The following is a 12,849-nucleotide window of genomic DNA, read 5'->3' as shown; positions in this document are numbered from 1 at the left end:
ATTAGGGTTGTGAAAAAGGATATGAGTCATTGTTAATAACCCAAGAAACAAGTCTCCGGAGGAAGAGAATCTGTACAGCGACGATCTGAGAAAATACGCAGAGGGATTTCTGATAGATAGGAGATGGCCGGGAATTTAAAAATAGTAGACTTTTGGTGGTGACTCATTGAGGACCGTAGGATCGATGGGAGGGAATGGGAATTTATGGTGATCGACGATCGTGATCAAAACGTGCCTTTCTTCATTTGTTTTTTTCCATTTGTATTAATATTTTTATCGTCTGGAAATTTGTATGAAAAATTCGTTTCAGTTTGGGCAAAAAGAAACAGAATTTTGTTAGGGTGTTACTATTCCTACCACCATGGTGCAAATAACATTGAAATTTACAAAATATTACAAATTTCAATAACTTTATAGGTGGTATAAATAGCAATAAGGTATAAATATGGTTATTTACACCACCATGGTCAACTGTATTAATTACATAAAGAAAAATGTGTTGGAATTAGAGTTTTCAAAAAAACAAGGTGTTGGAATTAGAGTTTTCAGAAAAAAAGTATTGAAATACAATGAATATTATTTAAACAAAATTAAATTGAATAACAATTTAAAATTTTAAAAACAATATATATATATATATATATATATATATATATAATTAGAATGAATGTGTTTTTACTATATAATTAAAATTAATGAATTGTTATTTATTTATATATATACTGTCAAATATCATTACTAAAAGTCGTTATTTGTGACTCGTTGTGCTTCAAATATTATCTTGTAACAGAGTCATATATTAAAAATATATATATATATTTATCTTCAAAAAAAAAGTCGTTATTTGTTCGCTTGTTTAGAATTAATGTGTTTTTACTGTTTTTAGCTTTTGAAAATTAATTTATTATATTATTATAATAAAGTAAAATAATGCATACAAAAAAATTGAGTTATAAAGAATATCATGAAAATTTATTAAACATTAGATACTACAAAAAAGAATATCATGAAAATTTATTAAACATTAGATACTACAAAAAGTAATTAAAAATTATTATACACAAAATTATTATACTATCACAATAATTAAAAATTATTATACACAAAATTATTATACTATCACAATTTAAAATAATTATTATACACAAAATTATTATACTATCACAATTTAAAATGATAATAAAAATAAATATTTTAAATATTTAATTACAAAATATTATAGACAAAATTATTATTCTATCACAATTAAAAATATAAATAAATTAATAAATAAATAATAAATATTTTAAATAGAAAACATAATATTTGACCAACTTTAATGAAGGTGGTGTAAATAGCAAATTATATTTACACCACCTATAAAGCTATCAAACCTATTAAATGGTGGCGTAAATAGAATTTTGGGTGATGTAAATAGAATTGCCCTTTTGTTATGTGTGGACGCATTTTTATACATGTGCATGTGATATTATTTGATAATTTTTTTACACAATTTTTATTTTTAATTAATATTAAAATTTTAATTTAATTTGTAAAAAAGTAGTTTAAAATGACATCTTAAATGATTATTTTTAGCATGTTTGGTTCACATAATAAATTCTAAAGGAATAGAAATATTGTGCTATTTAGTTATAATTCATTGTTGTCGTTGTGTTATTATTAATTATTTTTAACTATTATTTTTATTTTATTACTACCGTTATAATTATAAAGAAATATTATGTAGTTAATAATAATTTAATATCAACAATATAATTTTAAATAAAAATATTATAAATATAAGTTGTTAATAATAATTAAACACAATGGTTAACGCGAATGTTTATACACACAATGTGTGTGTGCGCGTGTGCGTGTAGTGTGTCTTAGGCAAATAGTCAATTTAGATGTTGGGCTCTAGGCGGTTATGATGATATTAAAAATGTAAATTTTAATACAAATTGAATAAATATGAACACAACAATAACCAACAACTATTAAGGATAAATTATACTTTTAAAATAAAAATGAAATAAATTGATATCAATAAACTACTCAAAGTAGATTTTTCGTTTTCAATGTATAGACATCAATAAATTAAACCAAAAAGTTATATACGAAACACTCATATTAGTTATTTGACCAGTCAAACAAGTTAAAGTTATTAAACAAACTAGAATTTGAAATACTCCCAAAGTGAATTCAAGTTATAATGATGTTGTTTGAATTTGTAATATAAATTAGTAGTAATTGTATTGCACTATTGCATATAAGTTTTTAATTTATATACTAAATTTTCACTTAAAAATTATATATATATATATTCTACAAATAATTATGATATAAAAATATTTTTTTATAACGACGAGAGAAACATCGTGACTCTAGCCAACAAATAGTTGATCGATTCAAATCAATGAATTTCAATAAGCAAACTTATAACACTGTAGTTACCAAGTCAACAACATGATTAACTTTAATACCCCATAAATAAAAAGCAGTTGGTTACATAAAAATGTTGTTGTTGTTAGTTATTATCGTAAACAAAAATATAACATTAATGACGAACAAAGATATCCCAAATATACAGCGGACCGGTGGAAGCCAATATCCCAAACCGAACTGAAAATCTATAACATGTGATATAGTCTAGTAATTGTTTAACATGATTAACGATAACAATATTAAAAAGTACACATAACATCAATGCGATCCTTAATAACCGAGCCAATTTATGACAGATAAGTTCAATAAACGACTAGATTTCATAACAACTTCGATTAAATTGATAGGCCCTTAGCTAAGACGATGCCTCTTCGCAAGCCATTGCCTATGTTAAATGATGATCTAACGCAAACAAATTAAGTCATTCTTCGCTGTCATGAAGAAAACAAATTAGTACTATAATGTCTATATGATTTGGTGTGATTGTTTAAGGTAGATAACAAAATTATTGTATACTAGATAGCGTCATAAATTCACTTCATTACATGACATCGGTTAATTATTATTATTATTAAAATAAATTTGTTTGTTAGACCACGATGTGTCATGACAAGATAAAAAATATTTAACCCTATATCATATTCATACTAATCCCTGTTTACCAAAATAACAATTTATGATAAAATTAATTATAATTACAATTTTATTATGTATTCAAAATTAGGTCGAATTTGGAATCTTGTGCTTACCGGGAATCTACTTGGTTGAACCGTAGATTGCCAATAATCTGTAAACCTAGTTTCTAAAGGAGAGACCTATCTTGCCTTGTATACTCGGCAATCCCCATTGTAAAACACCAGATTCCAAAAAATTTACAGTAAATACAGTGGGATTTTTACCCCAGTAGATTATAGATTCATAGGGATACACAAATCTCCCTCCCAAATTTTCACTTTTTCACCATTGTTTTCTTCTCCCTATTTTTTCACCATTGCCGCTAATCACCCTGCAAGTTATAGTGGCAGCACCATAGATTCACAGGGTTGTGCGGCAAGAACAGCAAAAACCCTCAACTTCATCCATCACACCTTTTCTGTCAAATTTTCCGTCGGGGAATCTAATCCTTCATAAACTCCCCCCTTTTACTCGGACTATTAGCAGATTCGTGAAGAGATTTTCAAACTTTTTTCTCTTTTATTTTTTCTGGTAAACGTCCGATGCAGTCTCTTATGTTTTCATCTATATACGTTTTTCATTGGATTATGTTATTTTTTTAATGTAATCCTTAAGGATTTATCTGAATCTTTGTTTAAGAGTAATGGAAATTACATCTGGTATATCTCTTAGACTTCCCTATTCTCCAGTATAATCAGATTGTGGATTCGGATTGTTCTGCTAAGTTTGTATCTAAGCTGTTTTGTCTGTTTACATAACTGCATATAATTACACATATTTGCCCATCTGTATGTGTTGATAGACTGAAACAGTTTGAGTTGTTGTTGTTGTTGTTGTATATCTAGTGTTTAGATGATTTGTAGTGGCTAGGGAATACATGGTATTGATGGTTTAGGTATTCCATTGAGTGTGTGATAGTCATAATCTTTGCTAGTTCAGTTATGATGCAACATCTGTTTTAATACTTAGTTCATTTAGTTTTGGTAATGTTTAGCATTGAATGTTTATGATTTTTGTATGTTGGGCCGTAGGTTAAATGGGGAAAAAGGTTAAGAAGAAGGCTAGAAGTGGTCAAAAGGAGAAACGGGTTGCTGCTGGATCTCCTAACGCTACTCCTCAACAGAGTACACAAAATACTGAAGCTCCAGAAGATGTAACTGTAGTTGCTAAAGAGAGAAAAGCATGCCCCCATTTCGATAAAGCCGTTAATCTTGAGAAAGTTTCTGCAAAACTTGGTTCGTCAGAATCTATTACGTGCGAAGAATGTTTAGGTGGTGCTGGTGATAAGCGGCCTGGTAAGGGGAAGAATAAACATGGGAAAAAGAAGGCAGGCATGGATAAAGCTATATGGGTTTGTTTAGAATGTGGTCATTTTTCATGTGGAGGTGTTGGTTTGCCTACGACACCTCAAAGTCATGCCGTTGGGCATGCAAAGAAACATCGTCATGCACTGGCTGTCCAGTTTGAAAATCCCCAGCTTCGTTGGTGTTTTACTTGCAGTACACTTATTCCAGGCGATAAAGAAGATGACAGTGGTGAACATAAAAAGGTAATACAAGACATAGTGAAACTAATTAAAGGAACGCAACCTGAGGGTACTAATTTAGATGCTGAGGATGCGGTGTCTGGGAGTGGGAGTGCGAGTGTCACTAGTGGTGTCATATCAAAACATTCTGCATCTGTTGGCTTGAATGGGAAAGGTGGTTATTCTGTCAGAGGATTTATTAATTTAGGGAATACTTGTTTTTTTAATTCAGTAATGCAGAACCTTATTGCCATTGATAAGTTGCGGGACTACTTTCTTAGGTTGGATGGTTCAATTGGTCCTCTTACTGCTTCTATGAAAAAGCTCTTCACTGAGACAAACCCTGAAGCTGGCTTGAGGGGTGTTGTAAATCCAAAATCTCTTTTTGGTTCAATATGTTCTAAGGCCCCTCAATTTCGAGGATACCAACAACAAGATAGCCATGAGTTGCTTCGATGTTTGCTTGATGGCTTAAGTACTGAAGAACTTACTGTGAGTAGAAAAATTCATGCTTCCAAGGAAGGTGACAAGTCCCCAAGTGCAGATCCCACTTTTGTTGATGCCATCTTTGGGGGGCAACTTTCTAGCACAGTTAGTTGTCTAGAGTGTGGGCACTCCTCGGTAGTCTATGAACCATTCTTGGATGTCTCATTGCCAGTTCCAACTAAGAAGCCTCCATCTAAGAAATCTCAAACAGTAACTCGAGGAAAAAAACCAAAACCTCCCCCAAAGAGAAGTGGAAGGATCAGTGCAAAAGCTAGCAAATCTATAATGTCTCCACCTGCTCAGAGTGTTCCAGACAATGGCAGGACATCTTGTGGTTCATCACATTTGAGTACACCTGTTCCAGAACCTGCAGTGGTTCCTCTCGGAGATGCACCATCAGATTCCCTTGATGCAAGTACTGTGGCCGATAACATGGGTTTAATTTCACATGTACCCTTTGCCACTCAGGAATCTGAAAATAATAGAATAGATGAAGCAGAAACGTTAACCTCCACAGATAATTTTACATGGTTAGATTATCTTGAGCCAGATTATGAAGATTTAACTTTACAAAGTGACAACATTTCAACAAGTAAGTGCTGTGGGAATGAAAATTCTGTTCAGCAAGATGTATCCTTGCAGAAGAATTTGGAACCTAATTTAGAGACATCTTCTTCAGACAATTTGGCAAGCTTGAGTAATCAGGGACAAGATAAAGTGTTACATAACCATGATATTGCTTCTAAATTTAACGAAATAGCACTATTTGGAGATTCTGGAGCCAGGGATGCAACTCAAACTCACAATAACACAGAATCCTGTAATCAAATTTCCTTTGCAGAGTCAAACATGGGAATCAATTCTTCTACACCATGTTTGGAAGATGAAGCACCCTTACAGGTACAGGATTCAGAAATATTGTTGCTTCCATACACAGAAGAAACCTCAATTTCATGTGAGGTACCAAAAGGAGAATGTGAGGTTTCATCTGTAGCTGGTTGCAAACAAGATGTAGTGGACTTTGATGGCTTTGGAGGCTTATTTGATGAACCTGAGGAGACTGCAAGTTGTTCTGTGAAGCCCTTGTCGAATAGTGGTGCCTCTGACACAAAAGAACTTGGACAAGCTGGTTTTGTTGTTGGGAACAGCAGCGACTCTGATCCAGATGAGGTTGATAATAGTGATGCTCCTGTGTCTGTGGAGAGTTGTTTAGCTTATTTTACAAAGCCTGAGAAGCTTACCAAAACTGAGCATGCCTGGCAGTGTGAAAATTGTTCAAAAATTCTGCAAGAACAAAAGATGAGAGAGAGGAAGGGGTTGCTGAAACATAGATGTGAGATTTTGGTGAATGGGTACGGAGATATAAATTCTAGTGATACCCCTCCAGAGCTTGCAGTTGCCAATGGAAATATGGAAGGAAATGTATTGGATTCTATTGATCATAGCTCGTTGTCTCAAAATGGAGAAAGTAATGGCCATGTCAACACTGTACACAAAGTTAATCAGAAAGCTGAGGCAGATGCTGTATCATCACAGTCAGAAGACGCCTGTCCTGATCCATTAGAGTCTTCAGGGCAGGATAAATCTTATAGTCAGTTGAGTTATAGCTACAAAAACAATGACATCTGCAGCTCTAGTGAGGATCCTCGTGATGGATGCCACAATACTGAAACTATGGAGGGAACTGACCTGTCATCTGGAAAATCTAAACCAGATGAAATTGAGGATGAGGAGATGGACTCTGAAATTGTCAAAGTGGAAAGAGATGCAACTAAGAGGATCCTCATCAATAAGGCCCCTCCAATCTTGACTATACATTTGAAGAGATTCAGCCAAGATGCTCGAGGCCGGTTAAGTAAATTGAGTGGCCATGTTGATTTCAAGTATACGATTGATCTTAAACCATATATCGATCCCAGGTATGTTAATCATTATTTTTAATTATTTGATTGAAAGTATTTAGGCATTGGACTTGTTAATCACACAGTTTAGCAGAAGTTAAGAATTCAAATTTTCTTTGAAGTTATGAAGCATGATAGATTTGTTTAGAACTCATGGTAGAAAGTTTTTGCATGCCAAGAATGGTAAGAAAAGGACATAACAAAGCCCAATTCATGTATGGTTAACTTTCAGAAAATAATATCTCCCGCCAGTTTGATGCTTTTAATCATATAAATGTGAAAAGCTGAATCTATGAACTAAGAAATTGGGAAGATGGTATTGTATCTAATGCTCAAAATGAAGATTTAAAAAGTTACACCACCTCTGTTTCTGGTGTGGGGTGGTAATTTAGGTTGTTATTTTGATCACCTCCTCCTACTTGTCTAATAGATTCTTGCTTTGGCATTTTTGGGATTAAAGCATTCGGTTAATGATATGTTTTCTTAATGGGGCTTGATGTTTCAAAGAATACACTGGTCTGTGCTGGCTTCCTGCCATTCAACTGTAATGGCGGGTCCTGAAATTCAACTTTCGTAAGCCGTATCTGTACTGTACATTAATCAGTGGGTATTTTCTTGGTGCCTTTGTCACGAGTAGACAGAGTAGTCTTTCTTGGCCAATGCTTTCATCTTACCAATGATTATAAGTTGACATGATAGCAAGTACAACATATGTCAAATCTTATCGGCACCCTTACAAATGAGGATACTATGCCTCAATTTGGGTTTTTACTGCTGATATATAAATGTGTTCTCCATATGAATCCATACTGGATATGGACATTTTCAATATCAAATATAGAGGGCTTTGCTTGATTCTACATCCCAAAACTCTTATAGATGGATATGTAAAGTTTTCACTTTAATTGGATTGTCTTACGATTTAAACACTTTTGTTAATGAGGCAAACTTGTTTTAATTTTGTTTCTGTTATACACATCGAATACAATTGATGTTAACTGGCCATGATGTCCTGTTCTTAGTCCTATGTGCTTGCGTGTACTGTGTTATGCCCTTATATTGGCTTTGTAGCATTTCTAACTTAGTATTATGCCATCTGAACTTCCGATGATGTATTGGGCAGCCGCTTAGAGAAAGAGGCGTACAAATACCGATTGCTTGGAGTGGTGGAACATTCAGGGACTATGAGGGGAGGGCATTATGTTGCGTACCTAAGAGGCAAGAAGAGCACATCGCAAACTGAGAATGGAGATTTTGTGTGGTATTACGCCAGTGATGCTTATGTGCGCGAGGTTTCTTTGGAAGAAGTTCTACGCTCCGAGGCATACATTTTGTTTTATGAAGAAGTTTGAAATGAATATCATATACCCAATTTGATATTATTTGATTATTTTTAAAGTTTCAAAGGTTAAAGTGTTCCATATGAGAGAGGGGGGTAAAGAGGGGGAGAGAGAAGTGTATTACTGGTTGCATTCACATTGTATTTCTTGCCCAGTTTTGTTTTATAAATTTTGTTTGATCAATGAGCCTCTAAAGATGTATTTTCTTTAGAAAGGAAAAGAAATTGTTTTTACACTCATACCATTTCTATTTGTGTACAAGGAATTACTTCTTCTTCTAAATTTATTTAACTTCTTACCAAATTGAGTTTACTAAGTGCAGGAATTATGCTAAGATCTCTTAACAATGAGATAAAGAAATATTTTCTGTTTTTTTATTTTTTTATTTTTTTTATTTGTCATGTTTATTATTCATAGGTTAAATTAATTCTTGTTTCTTTGTTTATTTTCGTTAGTATTTTTTGATTATTTTTAAATTTGATTTTTTTGTGTTTAACAATACTTTTAAGTTTCATTGGTCCCAAATTGGAGGAAAATATGTCTCAAATAGTTTCTCTTGTAATGATAAGAAATCACCCTTTTAGTTCTATATATGTCTGCTGTTCCATTGGTCCCATACCAAATTGGAGGGAACTGTGTCTCAAATGGTGCAATTACTTCACTGTGAATTAATAATCATATCATGTCATAAGAAATGTTGCATATTTGAGGTTTATATATTGAAGGGATGGGCTTTTACAAACTTTAATTTCTATACTACATTTGCATCTTCTTTGTATAACTTGCCAGGATACTCCATCTGCTCCATTGATGATGCCTCAATGATTCATTTCTCTATGGCACATACACAAAGTTGTAGCTTAAGGAAAAACCTTATAAGTTATAATACCCGGAAGAAAGGACATAAAATGGAATCAATAAAAGTTTCTCACAACATATAAATGGCGGGTTTTTTAAATACTGAAATGTATATAATTAGAGTGGACCGGACAAAAATAGACAGGTTTTGAACCTTGAACAATATGAGCAAAACTAGTTTGGGAAATTTGGTTGATTCAAAATCTGCCTATTTCAGTCAAAATCCCTATAAATGGTATATGGTAAAAGAGAAAATAATCATCATCATCAATAATAGGCTCAATCCTCTCAACTGCAAACTCTGGGATTTCTTGTTCAGAATATGCAGCCTCTCTATCTTAGAGAACTAATGTTTTCCTTTTGTATAACTTTTTGTTTTGATTGATGGTCAGAGCACTTTGTTACCTTTGGTTCAACCAAACATTTTTCGGGTTGTCTCACGATGTAAATCTGATCACCAGTTTCATTATACATATCTTGATTCCGATGCCATGTCCAAAGAGCGTGTGTCTCGTTCTTCACCTGCAATCGATGCAACACATTATATGAACGCTACGAGCAAATTAATAGCTAATTACTATAGTCCGGTGAAATAAATTTTTGAGGACTAATTACTCTATATACCTCTAATATTCCATGGCCAAAGCTGCTTTCTCTGAAGGCACTATATTCAGGCTGTCGATCCCAGCAGAACTTACCAGCTGCTGGACCTGATGTGAAGTTATAGGCGCAAAATCCACCCATAAATTCGTCCGGTGTACTAGATGGTTCCGGACAATTACCAGGCTCATCAGCATGTGAAATCGCCATCTTTTCTCTGTTGCCACCATCGCCAATTGTTATGTAAACAGGTCCACAAGGATCTAATGTGTAGTTAAATACTCTGTTTGATCTTTCATATGCATGAACCTGAGAAACCAATCTAGTATGATTATCCCAATCAACAAATTTCTGCGAACACTTCTACTTGTTCAGAGGTTTCACATATATATTTATTTAAGGATGTTGTTTAAGGAATTGACCTTTCATGTTCATACAAATAGATGCAGAAAAAGGAAACATCATAGGTGCTCGGGGTGGAATGAATTCGGGTCAAGACTCAAGATACTTACATGTCCATTAAAGACTAAATCAACACCGGCTTTGTACAACAGCTCTTCCATTGCTACCTTCATACATTCAGCTTCTCGGTAATGTGCAACGTAAGAAGAGTACCAAGGCGGATGCCATGTGGCAACAAGCCAAGGCGTAACTTTCCGGTCAACATTAGCCAGATCTCTCTCCAACCACTTGTATTGATCAGCTGAAACAGAAACATAGAGGATAGACAGAACGACAAAGTAAGATAAATCAATCAAGACGAGCAAGGATGCAAAAAAGTTCATGTTACGAATTAGTACGTGAAGAATCTTGTGATCAGTAGCATACATGTTTTATTATAATCAACATAACCACCAAGCATTATAAAATGTATGCCTCCGGCATTAAAGGAATAATAGAACGGGGATGAAGATCCACTTTCTTTGGAGGGGAAGGCAAAGCGAGAACTATAAGCAGCAAATGTTTTGTTCTCCACCTGTTCTTCAATCTCGTGGTTTCCTTCCACTACCATGATTGGAACTTTAGACACCAGAGGCTGCATATATCTGTAAAACCGGGATAAAACCCCTATATTACATGAACCCCTTAAATATGTGAAAAGTTTACTTCTTGTTATAACACAATCAAGTTTCAGAAACACGGTTAATCATTATATCATAACAAATATTAAATAAATGACATTAAGGATTGGATTGTTTCACCTTCCCCAATAATCCCAGCGTGGCTGGTATGTCTCGTGTATGGGAGTATCTGCAAATGAGCAAGAATAGCAATCCGAACCAGTTCCATTAGTCAGATACAAGTTAGCATAGGTGACATCTCCAACCAGTATGACAAGATCAGGGTCGTTGCTCCTCAAGTGGCTAATAGTTGAAGTGGTATTGTATGTAAGACCGAGGTCTCCTACAAGAGCTATTCTTTTCGGATAGCTCTTGGGACTAGAAATCGGCATAGTCTTGAAATGATAGATTTTACTCATTGCCCTTAATGAAGGATCTCCACACCGATAATAGTATAATGTGTCTGGTTCCAATGCTACAGCAGGACAGAACATATGGAAAAACAAAAATTTATCAAGAAAATCATGAATCATTAAACGAAAAAGCATGAATCATTATCAATTTAGAAACAATTTTAACAGAAACTTAGCAAAGACAAACGAATACCTGTGAGTTGGACATGGTGTATAATTCCAGAGGTGTAGTTCTGAAGGCCAACAAAGGGATAAAGTTGGCTGTAAATAAGGGATTGACCTATTGCACTGCAATCCAATTTGCTTTTAACTTTCCCATATTGAACAACACTTGCAACAGTACTTGGATCATATGGTTTGATGTCATCACCAATTTGAAATTCCCCTGCAAACAAAATGCCACACATTTCAACACCTTTGTTGATTACAGACCTCATTTTCCAAAGCTAACCTAATATGATTCATTGAGAACAGACAACATTGTTGGGATATGATTGAAGTCTGAAGCCAACATGGTACTTGTTAGTATCAAGCACTTAGTGAACGCTCAACTTTATTTCCTTATATTTAGTCGCCACATTTTCGAGAAGCGGGATGTTCACGCCTCTGCCCAACAATCTCTAGCCACCGGTGTTGGACTTGGCCCTCCTCCATCCAACAATTCCCCAGCACATCAGGATCAAGCACTTATCACTACACCAAAAACTATACCTCGTAGTAAGTAACTTTATTTTCTTATACACCACCACATTTTTTAGAGATAGGAGTTGAAGTTGACCCTTCATGCCTCTGCTCAGGGTCCCCTAGCCACTTGGTGGACTTGGCCCTTCAAGGGCCTCACCCAACAGAACTAAAGATTCAATCTTTTATGTGGATGGTGGGCATTTGTTTAGCTACCTAGACACCATAAAAAGAATAAGAATAACTCTCTACTTGCCACAAAAGATAGCTAACCACACAACAACAATGAAGGTAACAACCTAACAACTCAGACACAATAGATGTCCTGCTTCATTTTTTTTCCGGTGAGATAAACCCAAACCCCAAATTGAAAAGTCGCATGAATCAAGAAAACTCACCAGTGATCCAAGAAATCCAAACAGACTGATGAGTAGAAGAAAGTGAAACAGAGATCTGCTCAGGCTTCCACCCTTCAACAGTCCTCTGAACTCTGGGGTCAGTGTCTGGCAAGTCGATTGCATGCCCTCTAAATGTTTGATCCAATGCCACAGTCACCGGCTCGGAGGGCCCGTCTAGGGTGCTCGGAATCCCATGAACCAGCTGCAAGCTCAAACTCAGAACAAATACAACGGATAATGGAATCGAATGCATGATTCTTTCAAGAACTATAAACCTACTTGTTTACAGCATAAAAAGATGGAATTTTAGTAAAGCAAAACCATTCCCGGGGCCGGAGATTATAGGAGCAAATAAAATAATATGATTGAATGAAAACAAAATACTTTTCTGGTATGAGCTTAAACAAGATTATCGAGAACTGAATTCTTTTTTTTTTTTTTGAATACTTAAGTTTGCGTACATAAGTTACGTATATACCAAGAGATA

General features: G+C 34.5%; 2 protein-coding genes across 3 annotated transcripts; one reads left to right on the top strand and one right to left on the bottom strand.

Annotated features, from left to right (window-relative positions):
* The first annotated feature begins 3,290 nt into the window (after positions 1 to 3,290).
* On the top strand, positions 3,291 to 8,654 carry LOC116002248 (ubiquitin carboxyl-terminal hydrolase 1). Its single transcript, XM_031242349.1, has 3 exons — positions 3,291 to 3,630; positions 4,131 to 7,029; positions 8,135 to 8,654. Exons 2-3 carry the CDS (start codon positions 4,136 to 4,138, stop codon positions 8,361 to 8,363), a joined length of 3,123 nt encoding a protein of 1,040 aa, XP_031098209.1. The 5' UTR covers positions 3,291 to 3,630; positions 4,131 to 4,135; the 3' UTR covers positions 8,364 to 8,654.
* Positions 8,655 to 8,996: 342 nt separating this feature from the next.
* On the bottom strand, positions 8,997 to 12,849 carry LOC116002952 (purple acid phosphatase 15). 2 transcript variants are annotated; one of them, XM_031243142.1, is made up of 9 exons: positions 12,642 to 12,849; positions 12,363 to 12,564; positions 11,477 to 11,988; positions 11,012 to 11,345; positions 10,638 to 10,855; positions 10,322 to 10,512; positions 9,834 to 10,118; positions 9,615 to 9,731; positions 8,997 to 9,185 (listed from the first exon to the last, which is right to left on the bottom strand). In XM_031243142.1, exons 3-9 carry the CDS (start codon positions 11,718 to 11,720, stop codon positions 9,108 to 9,110), a joined length of 1,467 nt encoding a protein of 488 aa, XP_031099002.1. In that variant the 5' UTR covers positions 11,721 to 11,988; positions 12,363 to 12,564; positions 12,642 to 12,849; the 3' UTR covers positions 8,997 to 9,107. The 2 variants fall into 2 exon arrangements, with proteins under 2 accessions (XP_031099002.1, XP_031099001.1); XM_031243141.1 differs by having other exon boundaries at positions 11,477 to 11,668; positions 12,363 to 12,848.

The sequence above is a fragment of the Ipomoea triloba genome, chromosome 13 (genome assembly GCF_003576645.1).
Source record: "Ipomoea triloba cultivar NCNSP0323 chromosome 13, ASM357664v1".
In the NCBI taxonomy this organism is placed as follows: domain Eukaryota; kingdom Viridiplantae; phylum Streptophyta; class Magnoliopsida; order Solanales; family Convolvulaceae; genus Ipomoea; species Ipomoea triloba.
This window is presented reverse-complemented; position numbering and strand designations above follow the sequence as displayed.

Coding starts and splice junctions, on each gene's coding strand:
- LOC116002248 (XM_031242349.1), top strand. CDS start 4,136: ATGGGGAAAAAGGTTAAGAAGAAGGCTAGAAGTGGTCAAAAGGAGAAA. Junction 7,030..8,134: donor AAACCATATATCGATCCCAG/GTATGTTAATCA, acceptor TGTATTGGGCAG/CCGCTTAGAGAAAGAGGCGT.
- LOC116002952 (XM_031243141.1), bottom strand. CDS start 12,615: ATGCATTCGATTCCATTATCCGTTGTATTTGTTCTGAGTTTGAGCTTG. Junction 10,856..11,011: donor CGCTGGGATTATTGGGGAAG/GTGAAACAATCC, acceptor CCGGTTTTACAG/ATATATGCAGCCTCTGGTGT. Junction 10,119..10,321: donor ATTTAGTCTTTAATGGACAT/GTAAGTATCTTG, acceptor TTGGTTTCTCAG/GTTCATGCATATGAAAGATC.